Below are 14,973 nucleotides of genomic sequence, written 5' to 3'. Positions count from 1 at the left end.
TGCTGGTTGATGGTACGGCTTGGCAGGTGCCAAGTGGAAGTTACAAAAGGGCATAGCTGGGTTCACTTGCCCTGCATGACCCCTTGCTAGATGGTGGCGGGGTCGAGGTTTCGGCCCCTTGCTGGCGGTGGCTGGAGTTGTGTGTGTTGACCATTGCTGGAATCGCTAGGCTGGTGAGACTAGTGGCGATCATCTTGCTGGGAGGCGGCAGATGGTCTCTATGGAGTTCCTAATGGGGGGGTGATACAGTTTCGCTCGGGCACTGCTGGTTTGTAAAAATAAAGCTGCGGCCTTGTTGATTCCAATTTGGTTGTGCTGTATTTATTGTGTGGTTAATTTGTGAAGGGCGGAGGGAAGAGATGGTCCTAGCTGCCCACATTATTGTCTGTCAAGTGGTATTTATCTGTAATTCAGCCGTAAGAGTCAGGGGGTTCTTCTATGCACATCCCTAACATAAAACTCTGATTTATACCTCTGCTTGATCACCTTTTCAGCCTGGTTGACTTTCCTTGGCTGACAGTTCATATATTAAACTGCAACAGGAAGGGGCAGTGTATTTCAAACGCAGTATGCTCTCTTGCCCACCCCCAACCCTGGAGGGTCACAAAATCAATAATCAGAGCGTTTTAGAGCAATTAAATCCTTGTCCAGATCCTATGGGCTTGATTTATATTAAAAAAAATATACGGTTCTTAAGGACAGGGTATGAAAAGCCCTTCATAAATCAGGCCCTTTTGTCTTTAATTATACCGCTGAGTGCAATATCTACACGGGAGTTACACTAAATTGCTACTCTCTGTTCAGTGTGGTTAACAGCCTCTTTCCCACGCATGCTTCTAGCTCGGGAACACGGTGGCCCTTCCAGTTCCCTCTCGAGCTTAATCAGCAGCCCAGCCAGTACTGAACAAACAAGCCCATTCCCTTGGCGTCTCAGCCTTCCAGTATGCAGACAAGCCGAGACAGCACCAGTCACTTCCTGCTCGGGCTCCTCCCCGAGCCGTGCAGCTGCTGCGCCAGCGGTGACAGGAAGTGAAGCAAAGCCCCTGCAACGTGCGAGAGCTGCGCTTCCCGCGGCGGCTCGTCACGTAGCCACCCAGCGCTTACTTCCGGCACAACTCCTCACTGCACCGCTTTCCAGATGTGATCGGGCACTCAGCTTATGTTGGGGGGCTGCTGTATCATAAAGGGCATGTGTGTCGGAGGAAGGGGATACACCCTTTGTGCATTTATTTATTTGACTTATATTCCACCTTTCAGCCCCCCTCAAAGTGGATTATATTCATCTGGCCCTTTATCCATAATGAATTATTCAACAGACAGGGTCCTGTTTTCCCATTCTGCCCTTTTGGCAAAACGCTTGAAAAGAAGATTCCGTCAAATCAAGTAATAAGAGAGAACAAGATTTGGCATTGCAATTTTCAGCTGAAGGCGCTCGTCTTACTCTAGGCTGGCTGATTGTATTGTGACCTTTATGATAACATACGGTCTTTGCAGCTGTACTATTATTTCACGATTTTACGTCAAGCTTTTCACGAGGCAGTTAGTGACTTCAAATTAGTGTAAACCGAATCCACGCTTAAATGTTTTAATTTGCACTGGCTGTTTTTTCCTGACAGCAGCACATCAGTCTTTAAAGAACCGACTTTGGTGCATACAGAAGAAAGCATGCACTCCGGTTTCTACCATTTTAAAGTTAGTGGAAATGTAAAAAACTAAAACAAAGATTCCTTCACAGGCGTTGGCACAGAAACAGCATTCAAAAGTAGTTGATCCAGAGCCATCAATTCTAATTGTACAGACGTCCCAGCGCGCCACCTAGTCATGCAGCAGGAAACTCAAGTTTAGCCTTTGGAAGCCACCATGTCCTGATCGCCTGCTAAACCTATTCATTTAGGGTACCCTAAAACCCTAGTATCACAACGCAATATCTACTCATCCACGTGCTTTATGTCCTTTTTACATTTTTTGGCTTATAAACTATGACACCGCAAATGGAAGCGACATAAGGCACGAGAAATATATTTCGATTTTAATCAGGTCACATCTCTAGCCACGTTCGCTAAGCGCTGCGGGAAAGTGAATATCACAGGGCTCTCGATCGCCTTCCTGCAGATTTTTGGGATGGGGGTGGGATTTTGCTTCGTCTGTCTGCAGAGAGGTTTCTGGGTCGATAGATGGCAGTCACGCACCTGGCGGGGGGGCGAGCCGGAGAGCGACGCTTTTCTGTGTGTGTGTGTGCGCTGCCCGCAGCCCCAGCGAGCGCTGCGTCCTCCAGCACCGGCCTCTGGCTCCTCCCCGAGTCGTGCCGCCGCTCCGCCACTGGTTGCAGGAAATGATATTTAAAACGCGCAGCCGGAGTGCAGAGTTTAGCTCGGTGCTGCGGGGCGGAGGAGGATGGGCGCCGCGTCACGCGCCGCACGGCCCGGGCTGGAGGAGAAGGAGGAGGGCGAGAGGCGGGGAGAGCCTCGGGGCGTAGGAGCCCTCTAGACGCGGGATCGGCAGGCTGCGTCTGTCCTCTGCCGCCGGGAGTGGGTCTCGCTTTATTTGTGGGTCGTGTTGGGCAGAGCCGGGCTGTGTCAGGTAAACAAAACCCCAAACCAGAAGACAAGCGCTTTCTGTAACCCCCACCCCCCCCCCTCCTCGCTCCTGTCCGGATTCAGGTTTAGGCTGAGGGTAACCGGGGCGGTTCTCTCTGCACTCAGTGAAAACTTTGACCGGGTTGAACAGAGGAAGTTGCGGTATCTGCGGATGAGTGCGATCGGGGGGGGGGTGATGAGCGTTGAGTGTTGAGTACAGGTTTTTTCAAACACAACAATGCTCCACCACCCTGGGTTTGAAAGTTATTTTTCAGAATACTGTTCGCCTTGCAGTGGAAAGGAGAATACATTGACATAGCGGAGAGAGGAACTGGGACGCTTTAAAAAAAAAAATCTTTCGTCCTTCCAGTGATGGGATTAGTAGCGATCTGAAGAGTGGCTTTCCCGGTGCGTTGGATTTTAGGTTGGGCAGGCAAGAGTTTAGGTTATGCTTGGAAACAACCCATCTTTCCTAATGCGTTTTTCTTTTGGTCTGATTTGATTGTATTTTTTTCCCCTAGGGGAATTGTCTTGCTAAATCATGACCCTTGCTGTTAATGGCCGGCTGATACTTCTCTGATCCTTTTCTTTTGCTTAAAGTTGGGAAAACTGCTTAGTTACAGTATTGCTATTCTGAAGGGGTGGGCAGAGCAGTGGAGGTTGGGATGAGAAATGTGTAGAAATCTTCAAAGTCATAGACCCCCCCCCCCCCCCTTTTCTTTCCCATTTTTTTTTTTTTATTAAAGGATACATTTGTGTCCTTAACATTAACTTTCTAACGTGACACAACTAGTACTCTCTTAGTTCTTGCGAGCTCTGCCGACTTTGATGGGGAATGTGCTTTGGCTTACTCCCTGAAGATTTCGGTGCCTTGCGTGCCCGATCCCCTTGCCAGTGGCTCTCTTCGTCCTGGCGACCTACTTGGCCAGGAAGAGCCTGCGCACGTTGAGTCCGTCCACGTGCGTGCGAGTCAGCCCGGGGGAGCCGGAGGCTGGCGCTGTCCATGTGCGTGCACGGAGGCTGGGAAGCAGGGGCAGTGTGCGTGTGTCAGACTGGGCGTGTGACCGAGAGAAAGGAGAATCCGTGCCAGCCCCGGCTGTGCGGTGACCTTAAGAGAGGCTCCCTGTGTGGCAAGACAGGCGGCGGGGCTATGCCGGGCTGACTGGGAATGGCTTGGGTGCGCGGCGAAGGCTTTGCCAAGTGACTCGGACGGAAGCTGGGAGCGGCTCCCGGGAGAGCGCTCGGTACTGACAGCGAATAGGGCGGGTGGGACTCGTTTGCCTAGTGACAGGGATTTGCTTTTATTTTTTGGGGGGGGGGGGGGGGGGGCGGCGCGCTGTCGGAAGCATAAGACAAACCCTACTGCTGATTTGAAGCGATCTCGTCCAGAGGCGATCGGGTTGGCATTAGCTCGAGAGACTAACCTGTGCCCTCTCGCCCCTCCCCAGGTGCAGTTTACATGGCCGAAGCGTTTTTCGCTCCGCTGGAGAGAAGTTTACGTCTCATGGAGGCCGAGCCCGGGGTCGCGAGGGCCCCGCGCCCCGCGGTGAGCGGCGGGCGGCCGGCCGACAAGATCCCCCTTCGGAAGCCTTCCTTCAAGAAGAAGGCGGCGCAGACGCGGCTGGACGCGGAAACCCTGCGGGCTCTGGGGCCCATCTTCAGCAGTCTGCTGGGCGCCGGCGCGCTGGACGGCGTCTTCCTGCCCAGGAGCCAGAGCGCGGGGCCCGGCGCCCTGTGTGAACCGGTGGCCAAGAAGGCGCAGTGCCCGCAGGCGGCGGCGGCGGCGCTGCTGCCCGGCGTCCCGAGCCTCCCGCCGCTGCCCGATCAGGAGCAGCCCGAGGTCCCCGCCGCCGATCCTGCCCACGGCCCCTTCCGGGACCCCCCTCTGCACGCCGGCGCAAACGAGGCCGCCAGCCCACTCTGCGCGTCGGACTTCTTCCAGACCGCCTCGAGCCCGTACCGGGAGCGGCCCGGCCCGGACGCCGGCATATTCCGGGACAAGACCGAGGAGGCCTCCCTGCTCCTCGTCTTCGAGCTCCTGAACCAGCTGCAGTACCACATCCGCCAGGGGGAGGGGATCGAAATCTGCGGGGAGTTCCTGCGGGGGGTCTGCGCCGAGGGCGGCGACTGCCCCAGGCATCACACGGTCTTGCCCTACCACTGGCAGGTCAGGAGGAGGGCCGGCGGCACCTGGCAGAGCGTGGCCGACGACTCGCAGGAGCACTTGGAGAGACTTTACTGCAACCCGGACAGCGACCGGATCAGACTGAAATATCAGTAAGTGCTCGTCGGCCTCTCCTAATTCACTTTTTTTTTGGGGGGGGGAGGCGTCGGAGGGAGAAGGGGAAAAATATTTTCTGAAACTGTCCCTTTAGCATTCTCACTCTTTTTTTTTTTTTTTTTTTAAATTGCATAGTCCTGGCCATAGTAAAAAAAGATGCATGATCACAGTGTACAGAATTACTTGGGGGGGATGGATTTGCCACCCCTAGGCACTGTGTTTAGGTAACAAGGAGCTGGAGGTCTTAAGCGCCACACAGTTTGCTGGGGCAGCTCAGGTGTAGATTCTGTACCAGAAATTGGGAAAACTCTGAAGCATGTTTCCATCTTTTGTATTACAAAAATTAAGTAATCTTCCAGTCTTGCCTGTGCCGGTATAATGAATTTATTTTATTGGGTGAGGAAAAGATCTTAAGCTTCAGTACAAGGATGAGATCTCAAGGATGAGCAAAAGAGAAGGACACAGAGAGAGGAAAAGGACTAGGACTGAGGATGGGAGATGATGACGATGGGGGAAGCAAATCAGGAATCTGGGGAGGGAGGTTCTGGGGTTGAGAGAGGGAAGAGATGGGGGGGGGGGGGGGGGTAGAGGTTCCAGGATTTGGACAGGGCTGGAGTTAATATGGGACCCCATAGGCACAAGACCTGGGATGGGGGATTTCACCCCTGGAAATCATAGAGCAGCAAAGGGAGTTCTGGTTTGGGGGGGGGGGGGGGGGTTTCCAGAATTTTGGTGCCTTTGAAGGATAAAATGTGAGATCAAAAGGGAGAGAACCTGAATTGCAGGGGGGGAGGAGGAAGGTAGGTGTCCGTAATGTGCTCTGGTCCTACTACACCAGGTTACATCCCCTCTCTAACCTCTTAATCTAATGTGCATGCTCACACACACCAGCACTAATTCTCTCTCTCTCACCCCTACCTAAACCCCAGCTTGTCTTCTCACTCCACAATGATTCCCATTCAGCCCCTCCTAAACGGATCTCTGTGCTACAGACTGGCTCCCCTCCCAGTCTGTTCCTTGCATGCTGCCTGTGAAAGGAGGGGCTGGATGAGAAAGCAAAGGGCATGACTTCCCCCCTCCCCCTCTGCTGAGTGAGATTCAGCACAGCTGGCAGGCAGTAAATCTTCAGCCTGCTTGCTGCTGTCCCCCACACTCCCTTACGGATTTTGGCAGCCCTAGTGTGCCTATTGATAAATCAAGGCATGAGATCCAGCGCCCAGTTTTTATTTTCTAGGGGAAGTCTTTTTGTGTGAATTCATGAAACTTTTATCTCCTGTGGTGAAAGGACTGCATTCCTTTGATATTCACTGTGCTGATGCCACCCTTTTGGTCTCGCCCAAGATGGACAGATTAAAACAAAAAAAAAAAAATCTGGTTGTTAAACAATAGTTGCAGTGTGTGTTTGATCAGTGTGTCACTTGTCCCCACTGCCTTTTCACAGGCTGAAGAGGTGATGCTAAAATGCAGGGCTGTCCCAGATGGTTCTCTAAATTTCATGGTTCTGGAATGTACTTTGTAGTGTAAAATGGAAAGGACAGGCTCGTTTATGCTCTGAGTTTTATCATTTTTAAATAGGTGAAGTAGGTAACTAGGCAAACAGTTCTAAACTGATTTTCTGGTGAAGCTATAAACTGCTTGGGGCCTGCCTCACCAAGGCTTGTTTCCATTCTGTCTGTGGGGAAAAAGCTTAATAAATGAGATCCTTTTGTGTCTGTCAGAATCCCTTGTTACTCTAGCAGCCTTTTTATTGGTGATTAAGTGAAAGAAATATGGAATATTTTTCTTTATCATACTGAATCATTGATAGTGCACGCCTCATTTCCAGAATACTATGTCCATAGCTTTCTTGATATGGAAATGTACCAGAAAATATTATAATTATGGCATTGTTAGCTGCAGTTTGGATTAAAGAGCTGCACATACATTTTTGAATGATTTAGAAAAACTCTTCTTAATTTATTGAGCTTGAGTTCTAGAAAGAGAAACTTGTGGAATATTAGTTTTAATGAGAGAAATGTATGTAATAGCTGGTGTAACATTTCTGCATGGAGGTAACCTGCACTTACTACCCTAAAACAGGACACATGGGGTAAAAGTTGCTATCATGGGCAGAGTGGATGGACCATCTGGTCTTTATCTGCTGTCATTATTATGAACAATGCGCTCTCCTGAAACACCTCAGAACTGTTTAGGTGAGAAGGTTGGTACAGACTTCAGTTGTCTAAATACATTTTCATTTTGGCCCATAGCGGGGTGGCTGTACCAAACAGGATGAGCCTGCCTATTTTCAATACTAGATGCTTAGTGGGGAGAACGTCACTCTGCTCTTATTTGGGTTCTAAGCTCAGTTACACTACATTTCAGACAACTCTCACAGTAAAATGCCAGCCTTCACCTCAAGGGCATCAGTCTCCTGAATTGTGTGAAGACTCATTACTCTCCTAAAACTTAAAAAAAAAAAAAAAAAATCAGTCCCATGTCAGTCTGTAAAGTTGGGACGAAGGTAGTACTATAAGTGCTTGGATGGCATGCCTGATGTGTCATAGGCCTTTCAGTTGACTCATCTGATGGGTAGATACCTCTTTATTCACCTTTTTGGTTTCCAAAGGGTTTTGCACTTGTTCATATGCGTAGTGAATGCTTCCACCAATGTTTGAAGAAGCCACGTTTAAAGTTATTTTAAAGGGAACATGGTTGTGATAGGCTTTCTCTGTGGGCTGGGGATGATGGTGAGGTCAGTGTGTTGGAAACTAAATGAATGCTGCATCTATTGTTCATTCTTTAGCTTATGTCAGTTGCTATGGACTCCCGAATGGACTGCGGACATCAGAAACAGCTAACAGCAACTCCGTGGAATGCAAAGAATGAGCTGCTCCTTGCAGACAAGGCTCTGACTAGTACCCCTCCCCCCCACTTAAAGAGCCTATCCTGAACTAATATAATTTAACAAAATATCTAAACACAATAATATTGCATCCTGTTTTCTTAAAGCTGTGCCCTCAGGAAGGAGCACAGCTCAAATTCCAGTACTGCACACGAGTGGCCAGTGCCGCTCCATAAACATACATAACCAGGTTGTTGTGGCAGAGCTGCTTATTGCTATGGGAAGCAGTAGTCCCGCCTGGCACAGTGAAAGAGGGGCTGATGCAATAAGATGTGCCCACTTTTAACCAGGAGCTGAGCACGCACTTCTTGTGGGCAGACTTTTACTGCTGATGCAGCAAGGAGGTTTGTGCACCACAATGTGTATCCATGTTGGTGCCCTCTCATGAAAATCCCAGGCTAATGATGGCATTTGCTATTATCCTCCACTGCAGAGAGCTGCACTGGCTTAACTCCTAGTCAGAGGTGGAGTAAAGTTTCCAGGGCTAATGTTAAGTCTATGGGTGGAAGCTGGGGGATTTAATGTTCAGTTAGCAAATGGTATGCTAATGCATTGAAAGTTAAAGCACCTAAACGTGAGTTAAATGCACACTCTGTCCAGGCAAAAGGCTGAGTGCACACTTTAACTGTGGCAGGAAAATGTATCCCTCATACTCATGTGTGCACAAAAAAAAAAGCAAACACGTGCACAAATCACTTTCTATGCACAAAACTGCTTTCAGGTCAGAAAACGTGTGTATAAATCATATTTTATACACAGAAACCTGCTTGGTGCATTAAGTATGTTTAAAAAAATAGGTTTACTGCACTTCTTGCATTGGTCCTAGAGATAGGTACTTGTGCAGGGAGCTTTGTGTCTGAGAGAGCTCTAGCTTTTGACTACAACACACTATTTTTTTCATAGGTTAAGGATCATATTACTGCATGTCTCGCCATGATGCAGTATTCACCATTTTACATGAAATTGTACAGATTTTTAAAGCTTGCTGTATAGGTCTGTGGCTGCTGAATTAATGAGTCTCGGGTACAAATCCTTCCACATATGTATGGTATTTCAGACTTGATGACTTTCTGCCTTTCTCAATTACATACTGTACACAGTGTTCCCACTGATCTGGATATATCACGCCTTCAAACTCTCAGTAATGTGGCATTCTTTGGTGTAGTGTGGACAATGTGAGACTCTGCTATTAAAACAGACTGTGGTTTTCAGAGTTGGAGAGCATTGTATTGCTGCAGCACATGATGTCCACCACCAGATGTGCTTATCTGTATATTTGTTGTATTTAGAATGGTCCTGTGTTAGGCAAGAGAAGGATTGCAACTGACTTATGTTGTAAATCTGGTGCCCTACCACTCTGTCATCCTTTTTGTATTAATAAATCGGATTGCTTGTCTACTGAGTACTTTGCTATCTACTATACTTGCAACATTTTGTCTCAACTAGTTAGGATGCCAAAAATTAATTTTATTTTATCCATATCTAACTATAATAAAGTGGAAAGTTTGCCCCACACCTGCATCACTAGTACGTAAATTGAGCTCTGCTTCTCTCTGTACTTGCCAGCTCCAGTGCACTCTTGCCACATCTGGAAAGAGCTGTCTCTCTCTCTCTCTCTCTCAATTTAGCCCACTCTACTCCACACCGTACACCCAAGCTTAGTGTGCATACAGACTACTCCCATGCATCTCAATGGTATACTTCTACACTTTAGTATTTCCCTGACCTTGGATGGGCTTTTACTAATCTGTTATGGGTTTGATAGTGAAAGCATATTCAGTGCTCAATAGCTGCATAAATCCTACTTTTCCAGATATCTTTTAGCTGGTCAGTTTGTGGGAGGGCAGTGGCCAGATTTGGGTGGCACTACTTAGCTGGTTACCTTAAGCAGATAAGTAGCAATATTTGCTCTTATCTGGCTAAGTTAGACCAGTCAGAGCTGGATTTAATTTATCCAGCTAAATAGCACCTTGCCTGTGGATATTCAGTGGTATGGTGGCTATGCCGTTGAGTATCCCTTGTGACTTAGCGGGCTGGGTTACTTAACTGCCCAGAGTTAGATACCTGTCCCTAAGTTCTTTCCCTGTAGATGAGTTTGTGTAGAAAAATCCAATAAGTTCAGATTTAAAACAAACAAAAAAAAAAGTAACCAAAGTCTTAAGACCTTCTTGAGATCTTGTCTGGTGCAATAAGTCTCCTGTGTTTGTATCCACCCTCAGGCTCCAATTTAAAAGGCGCACAGGTGCTGTTGAGACTTTTGTTGAAAACAAACAAGAAGCAATTGGCTAGGGTTCTTAATGGCAGGGAAGTTGAAAAACTTTAGGATTTTGACTGGGGTCAAAGCAAGTCTGCAAGAGGCTTATTCATGGTCACTGCAACCTGGCTTTCCTTGTATTCCAAAGCAATGTTGTGTTTCCTGGCAACACGATGCAGATAACGGCATGTGGAGCCCGGCTAAGAGGCTCGCAAACAAGCTGGAGCAGCACATGGTTCTCATGGTTACCACGTTATTTGGCTAAAGCTATTAATCTCTTGTGGTTGGACTAGCTCTACAGCCCCTATCGGTGTAGAGTGCTTTGTAACAAGGAAATTGCCTGTTCAGCACTTTGCATGATCAGGAAGGGCCAAGCAGGAGCCACCTTTTAGTAGTAACCAGCAGGTGCTAGGTTGTGTGGGTGGGTTTTTACTAAAGTTTACAAGACATGGTCTACGCATTATTAAACTCAATCCATAATATCTTCATTGTGCCGAGATTTGTCAAGAGTCTTATGGAGTTCTAGGTCACTGGTCTGGTTAGAAATTGGGATTTGGATTCCAATATCATCTTTCCTGGGTAGATAGCTTGGAGAACTCCTCATTTGAGTGTGTTGGCTGTTGGAAGACATATGCTTCAGTCTGACTTCATCCCAGTAAAAGTGTTTGTAGAAATGAGATCAGTTGAGGCTGAGCCCTCTTGAAGTGTCTCAGCCTCTGAAGGCAGCTTGACCTTTTTCTTCTTCCTTAGTGGATGTAACCCCTTTAGCTTTAGACAGTGACTCCTACAATCTCATCTTGTGCTTCTGAGCATCATAAGGCTTAAAAGCTTTGATCTTGTCAGCCTTCATTGAAAGCAGAACCTGCCACCAGTGCATAACTGAGTACATGGTACAGGTTTGGTGACATTAACTGCTTTCAGCATTGGCAGTTTAGTGGTGGACCCTTTACAAGGCCTGCGATGGCTACTAGTTGGGTTGCAGAGTTCATCATCAGTGACAAATGCTGCTGGCCATATCGTCTCAGACAGTTGTGAAAGTCAAGAGAACCAGGCCAAGAATGGTAGGGGTTTTTTTATTTTCTATTTCCCATAATAAAATTACCCTTGCTAAGGTCATTATGCTCATATAATTGTGTTTTTTTATACAGCCCTGTAGTACAGGGATGGTTTGTAGGATCTCTACATCTAGATTTGTATGCACTGCCTCCATTGTATGGAAATCTCTCTCATGCATATTCAGTGTAGATATCCTGAAAACCTGGCCTCCTTGTGGCTCTCGAAGACTGGAGTTGGGCCACTCCTGCTCTAGTGCTTAAGGTTACCCAATCATTCCTCAGCCATGGGCAGCTAAATGGAGGCACTTTCTTGCTGCTGGAGCTCTATTTGTTTAAATAGTGAAATTAAAACAAACCATCTCAGCAGTCTGTACATGGACTGGAATATACACATGAGGTAGCTCATTAGGTGTCCGTAGCAATGGAAATAAAAGAACAGCTGCACCTCGCTTTGCATGGTATTTCTTGAATATACACAGCTGGATTTGAATTTATTAAAACAAATCCCTGTGTTTATTTGGGGGGAGGAGGAGGGAGAGAGACACAGAGTGGGCAAAAAACTATGTGAAGTGACTTTTAGAGCTTGTGCCAGGAGTTTTTAAGATAATGATCTGCAATGAATTCTTATTTGTACATCCTTCTGCTGCCATTTACATATGAAATAAAACTAATTGGCTTCTCCTATACAAATCCAATGAAGTTAGGAGGCCTTTTCAGAGCTGTTGTGGGGATTCAGCAAGTACTAATTGATTCCCTTTTTTTCTAGTTTTTCCATGAATTAGCAGATTAGTGTTCTGGAACAGCTGGCACCTGGCTTCAGGTTTTGACCACACTCCTTCCACTGTAGCATTAATACCATTATTGCTCCAAAATCATGCAGCAGCCACTAACAACAAAGAACACAAAGAATTGGTTGAGATTATTCTTAGTCGGTGAATACAGGCACTAAACCCTGCTCTAATTCCCCTTAGTACTGTTACTATAACGCAGCTTTTTTTTCCCTCAATGCCCAAGGATAGTGCTGTGGACAAAAGCAATGGGTGTGATGGTCTGTAGTTGTGTAAAGATGTACATACAATGTACAGATTCCTGATTTTGACATAAAACCTAACTTCTCTTTGGCATTTTGAAGTGGAGTTTGACTTTCATTGGTCTTCAATGTGTGCTGCAGTCACTCTTCCGCTTTTGAAATAAAGCACTCCTGAACATCCCCCAGGTTCCTATAAGAGGTCTTCAACCCCCTGTTAATTTCACATGTATTAAAAAAAAAAAAAAGGAAAATGGAAAACTGCTATAACTTGTAACCAAACTATCAACAAAGGCACACTGTTTTTTGTTGGGTTTTTTTTTTTGTCCTCATTTGCTTTGCATTGACTTCATTAAACATAGTTGTCTGAGCCCGGATTGCTCCGGTTAGACACCCACTATTCCCTTCAGGCTGTGCTGTAACATTGTGCAGGCTTGCACCAGTCTGCACTGAACCAGCTCTCCTAGATTTGTCAGAACGATGTAGACCTCTGCGAAGATTTGTGAAACGTGATGGATGGATAAGCCCAGGTGCAGTGGAAAGAGAGAAATATTGGTTAGGGTTAAGTGTATTTCTATTTTATCACACTCATAAATTAGTAACGTGACTGCTCTAGCTGTCCTCCTTTCTGGTTTCTGTTTGACTCTTTTGGAGAGGGTGGGTGGCTAGGACCAGGGCCGTGGCCAAGTTCATAGAGTATCTTGGCCCTCTCCCACGCTTTAGCAACTTTCACTACAGGTGGATTGGCCAGTATCTTAGTTGATTCAAATTCTTAAGTTCCTATGTCCCCCTTTTATTAGTATGTTTTTAAGTAGAAGTTTAGCTCTCAGAATCCAATGTTCATGCTTCTTTGTCCTGAGAAGTGGGAGGAGGTAGGATCCTTGAATGTGTACTTTGCCATTTGATGAGCAACATGGAAAGCAGTAAAAGGGTCAAGGGTGGCTAGGCATAGCACCAGCGCGAGACATCCCAGCCCCTAACGAAGCCTGATGTAACCTTTAGTGATCTTACCATAATGAAACCCTGCTTATTTGGGCAAAGTGTATAGTTACTGTTGCTAGGGAATACAGACTCATGCTTAGGAGGGAGTTCACGCAGGCCTCTGTTTGCTTGTTCCCTAACAGCTGCTATGCATGATCTTGCCTTCCTTGATCTCTCTCTCATTGCTTTGCTGCTGGTAACTGTACGCCTCCCCCCCCCCGCCGATGAACTCAATCACAGTCACCAGGCAGCGTGATCCGTCGTATGACACCGAACATGCCAAGGGCAGGGTGCCCTCTCCTGCCTTTCATGCTGCTGCAGAAAGGGATGACTTCAGCATTCTGGTAATGAATGGGCAGGCTGCAGCTTGGGAACAGTCACATTCACCTGACCCAGTGTCAGAACGCTTGACTGTGCCTCCTCGCCGTCTGCTTTCCAGCTCCCCTGCCATCGCCCTCATCTTCCTGCTGGCAGCACTGGGCTTTCTTGGTAGGGCCAGGGCAGGGGAGCTGGAGAACAAAAGACCAGTGGCAAAGACACCGTTAGGCTTAGCAACAGCAATGCTTGGATCTCTTCCCAAATAAAAGAAATAACTTAGCCTGTCCCAGATAAATAGGAATAACTCTCCTCCACTGTCTGTACAAATTCTGACATTCTTAAAAGAACATTTTGAAAAGCTGTTATAAAGTGTGGAGGCCTATAGCCGACCATAGCTAGGGTTAGCCTTTCCTTATTGTTTTTCCCCCCCCCCTCTTAATTTTGGAAAACCGCCCATCTGCCAGGGAAGCCCTGCTGACAGCAGCAGTGCCGCCTCACTGTTACAGGACGATCACGTGCCGCAGGCAGGAGCAAAGCGTTAGCGAGTTCGAGGCACTTCGACCTTCCCAGCAACAAGAGTGCATCCATGCTCCAGGACAGTGTATTGTATCAAACTACGGTGCACGCCAAAAGGAGAAAAATACATTGAGTACAATTCAGGAACACAAACTAGCCTCTGTCTTTACCCTCGCTGGTGCTATAGTGTTCAGGGATCGGACTGGCTCCTCCCTGACCTCACAGCATTGCCAGGAACAGAACAAGCCTGTGCCTGATGATGTGCAAAATTGCAATTACATTTTTTTAAATCAATGTAAATGTTGCCTTCTAAGAAAGAGGCAAAGTGCTGTTGAGCACCTCCACCTAGTCACCTTTTAAGGAGGCTGCCCATGTAGGCAGGACAGCCATAAGCCAGCTCATCGTTTTGCAGCCTCTGACACTGGGCCTATATGAGAGGCGAACATTTTTTTTCTGTGGTGCTAATTGCACCAAGAGAGCACTCTGAGCCTGTGTTGCTAAAAGTACTCTTGCCTGCTGTCTGATATCGCACACAGCAGCCCGTGCTCTGGCACAGGAAAACGCAACACAGCACACCTTGTCCCGGCTAATTATATTACACTTTAATAGCACCTTAATGAGAGTATGGGACACTATGTGAAAAAAAAACAAAAACCCCATCTTTATAAACTGTACAAAGTGAGAGAGCCTGGGTCCATGTATAAATCTGAACCGGATTACTGCGGCGCTCTGTTGGAAGGGGTCTGTTCTCTGGGCGACAGCAAGTTGTAGGCCAAACCATTCAGCCGAATTCATCCCAGCCGCGGTCTTGTGCAAGTTTCTGGGGGCAAGGCCTCCTGAGTTCAGATGGGGCTGCGGATGGAGGGGCAGCCGCCCCAGCTTTTTTTTTAAAGCCATGTTTGACTTGCTTTTCATCCTAGACTTTTAAGGGGAGTCGGATCACTCCGCGAGCACCAGCCCTGTAATAACCAGCCCCTCCCCCTTTAAGGTGAAGACTGCATTTGGCCAAAAAACCCCGCCCCCCCCCGAACTATTTTTTTTCCCTTCCCGGCTCCAGAAAGTTCCCTTATTGAAGTGGCTT

At 47.4% G+C, this 14,973-nt stretch overlaps 1 protein-coding gene across 2 annotated transcripts in view; it reads left to right on the top strand.

Moving 5' to 3' along the window:
* The first annotated feature begins 2,306 nt into the window (after positions 1-2,306).
* TIPARP (TCDD inducible poly(ADP-ribose) polymerase) overlaps positions 2,307-14,973 on the top strand; it is a 47,154-nt gene continuing 34,487 nt past the window's right edge. The window contains exons 1-2 of one of the 2 annotated variants that reach the window (XM_029615868.1): positions 2,307-2,580; positions 4,025-4,853. In XM_029615868.1, coding sequence (XP_029471728.1) covers positions 4,036-4,853 — 818 coding nt within the window. In that variant the 5' untranslated portion in view covers positions 2,307-2,580; positions 4,025-4,035. Of the gene's footprint in view, positions 2,581-3,649; positions 3,821-4,024; positions 4,854-14,973 lie in introns of those variants that run through there. The other variant, XM_029615869.1, reaches the window with a different exon arrangement.

This window comes from Rhinatrema bivittatum, chromosome 9, assembly GCF_901001135.1.
Source record: "Rhinatrema bivittatum chromosome 9, aRhiBiv1.1, whole genome shotgun sequence".
Classification (NCBI taxonomy): domain Eukaryota; kingdom Metazoa; phylum Chordata; class Amphibia; order Gymnophiona; family Rhinatrematidae; genus Rhinatrema; species Rhinatrema bivittatum.
This window is presented reverse-complemented; position numbering and strand designations above follow the sequence as displayed.